At 42.8% G+C, this 2,071-nt stretch overlaps 1 protein-coding gene across 1 annotated transcript; it reads right to left on the bottom strand.

Moving 5' to 3' along the window:
- Positions 1–6: 6 nt before the first annotated feature.
- LOC121356998 (ATP synthase subunit alpha, mitochondrial-like) lies at positions 7–1,069 on the bottom strand (the record flags this gene model as incomplete). The annotated part of the gene is made up of 2 exons (XM_041473915.1): positions 7–81; positions 869–1,069. Coding segments are annotated over 2 exons (276 nt in total), but the record flags the coding sequence as incomplete, so codon positions are not given.
- Positions 1,070–2,071: the final 1,002 nt, after the last annotated feature.

The raw sequence follows: 2,071 nt of genomic DNA, 5'->3' as shown, positions 1-2,071 counted from the left end.
AACATCCCCCTCCTTGATCAGTCTGTCGTTACCAAACACGACAACACCAACGTTGTCAGGCTCCAAATTCAAGGACATACCCTGGGAGAGAGATCACATCACCCTGAGAAAATCCATACTGATACGCATAAAAACTTTCATACTGACATGATTATTTCACTGTGTACAAAATCCAACATGATCTACCTCAACCTTGTGGCAATAGTCAAGGTTCTGCTTTTATGTACAAGTGTCTATTTCCTTCCACACTGGCTAGAGAACCTGCCTAAGTTTTCAACTTACCAGGTAGTTATACCCCAGCAGCCTAGCACTCAAATCAATTGTTTCTCTAAAAAGAACAGAAAGGGTAAGCAGTGTTCAAGTACAACATTACTCCCTTGCCTAGAAGCTGGACGAGAGAAAAGGACTGGCTTCTTCTCTGCCCAAGGTGAAACAGTCATTAAAAACACTTGAAGAGCTGTTTCAGTACTCCTGAAATAGGTTTAACTCTAACCGACTGTGACAAATACAAAAAGCCTGCAAGCTGCATAATGTATTGAAGCACAGAGGTCATTATTAAACAGCAAACAGTAAAGACACCCTGCAACCAAAGAAAAATTCCAATGCCAGGTTAGTCCTTTTACTTTCTAAATGAACACAAAGACAGCTCAAATGTTCAAATGCTGGATGAGAATCAAATGCTGATATTCAAAGTAGTGTTACAAATTTAAAAAAAAAAAAATCACCAGTTACTACATATTGAAGTTGCAATGAAGCTAAGGCAATGCTGATAGTGGTACCTCCAAGCATGGTCTAAGGTTCTTCTTGAAAAACTGTCTTTTTAATATCTCTGTGCTAAAGAGAGACAGTGTACTGAGTGGCAGCTTACCTTCAGCCCAGAAGAGAACTCAACCATCTCTTCAGCCTGGACATTTCTCAGGCCGTACACGCGGGCAATCCCGTCACCGATCGAGAGCACGCGGCCCGTCTCCTCCAGCTCCGCCGAGGTGTCGGCTCCCAGGATGCGCTCCTCCAGAATAGAGGATACCTCGGCAGTACCTGGAGAGGTGTTTGAAATCAGATTAGCATCTTAAGGTACAATAAGCACTCAGTAAGCCTGCCTCTAATTCACAAGGTGCTCTTTCTCAGCTGTGCTCCAAACTCTAGCTAGCAACACCTTTACTTAGGCTAAGATAAGTATCAGCCTCTGTATTCCCAGCTAATAAAAGCAGCTCCAACTCATCACCACCACCCAGCTCCAACCAAAACACTCCTGGCTGTATAGTTATCCACTTTCCTGATTATGTCCTATGCTTTCCCTAGAAAGCAATTAGATTAATTAATCAGCCCAAGCCCAGGCAGAACAGGCCTGCTTGCAGAGCAGTTACTTCGCTTTGGACACACCAGAACACCCTGCCAAACGATTTGTGATCCAAGACTCACACATATAAAAATGAATTTCATTATGTTTCAGGAGCAAATTGTTTGATATAAGACATAAAAATGTATTCTCCATACTTCAACCTGCCTTCCAACTACTTGTTGTCTCCTCAGCTAAGAAACAGTAAACAACACTGCAAAACTTATTTACTAGTAACGTCCTTAATTACCTTAAACCACTTTAAGAAATTTGCATGAAGCACTGCCAAACACACTGCCACACAGTGCAGCTGTCTTCTCTAAACACCAGACTGCTGGCAGCAAAATAAAGCTGTGCTCAAGGACACAAGGTCAAACCCAGGCAGGCCTGGGTAAGTCATCCACTCCTCCCTTCTCTTACAGGCAACTCCAGTCTGGGGCTATGTTTTTTTCAAATAATTTTCAAATAATGCTGCAGGTGACTGGAATCCTAGTGGAGCAGGTACTCTATGTAAGCCAGCTGACACACGGCCACTCCCTGCTCTAGGGGCATTGTCATGGTATTAAAGTGCAGTTTGCTGCATGTGACCAGGTAACAGTTCACCTAAATATGCTCAGACCATAAATGTCCTGAAGTGTATTCAACTAACGCTCACCACAATCAAATTCCTTTTTGTCTGACAGAACAAATTCTTAAACCACATTCAAGACCTTCCTCAGACTCACCAGTTTT

The sequence above is a fragment of the Pyrgilauda ruficollis genome, unplaced genomic scaffold (assembly GCF_017590135.1).
Source record: "Pyrgilauda ruficollis isolate IOZ18807 unplaced genomic scaffold, ASM1759013v1 scaffold3089, whole genome shotgun sequence".
NCBI lineage: Eukaryota > Metazoa > Chordata > Aves > Passeriformes > Passeridae > Pyrgilauda > Pyrgilauda ruficollis.
The sequence above is the reverse complement of the archived record's forward strand: the minus strand, read 5'-3'. Positions and strand labels throughout refer to the sequence as shown.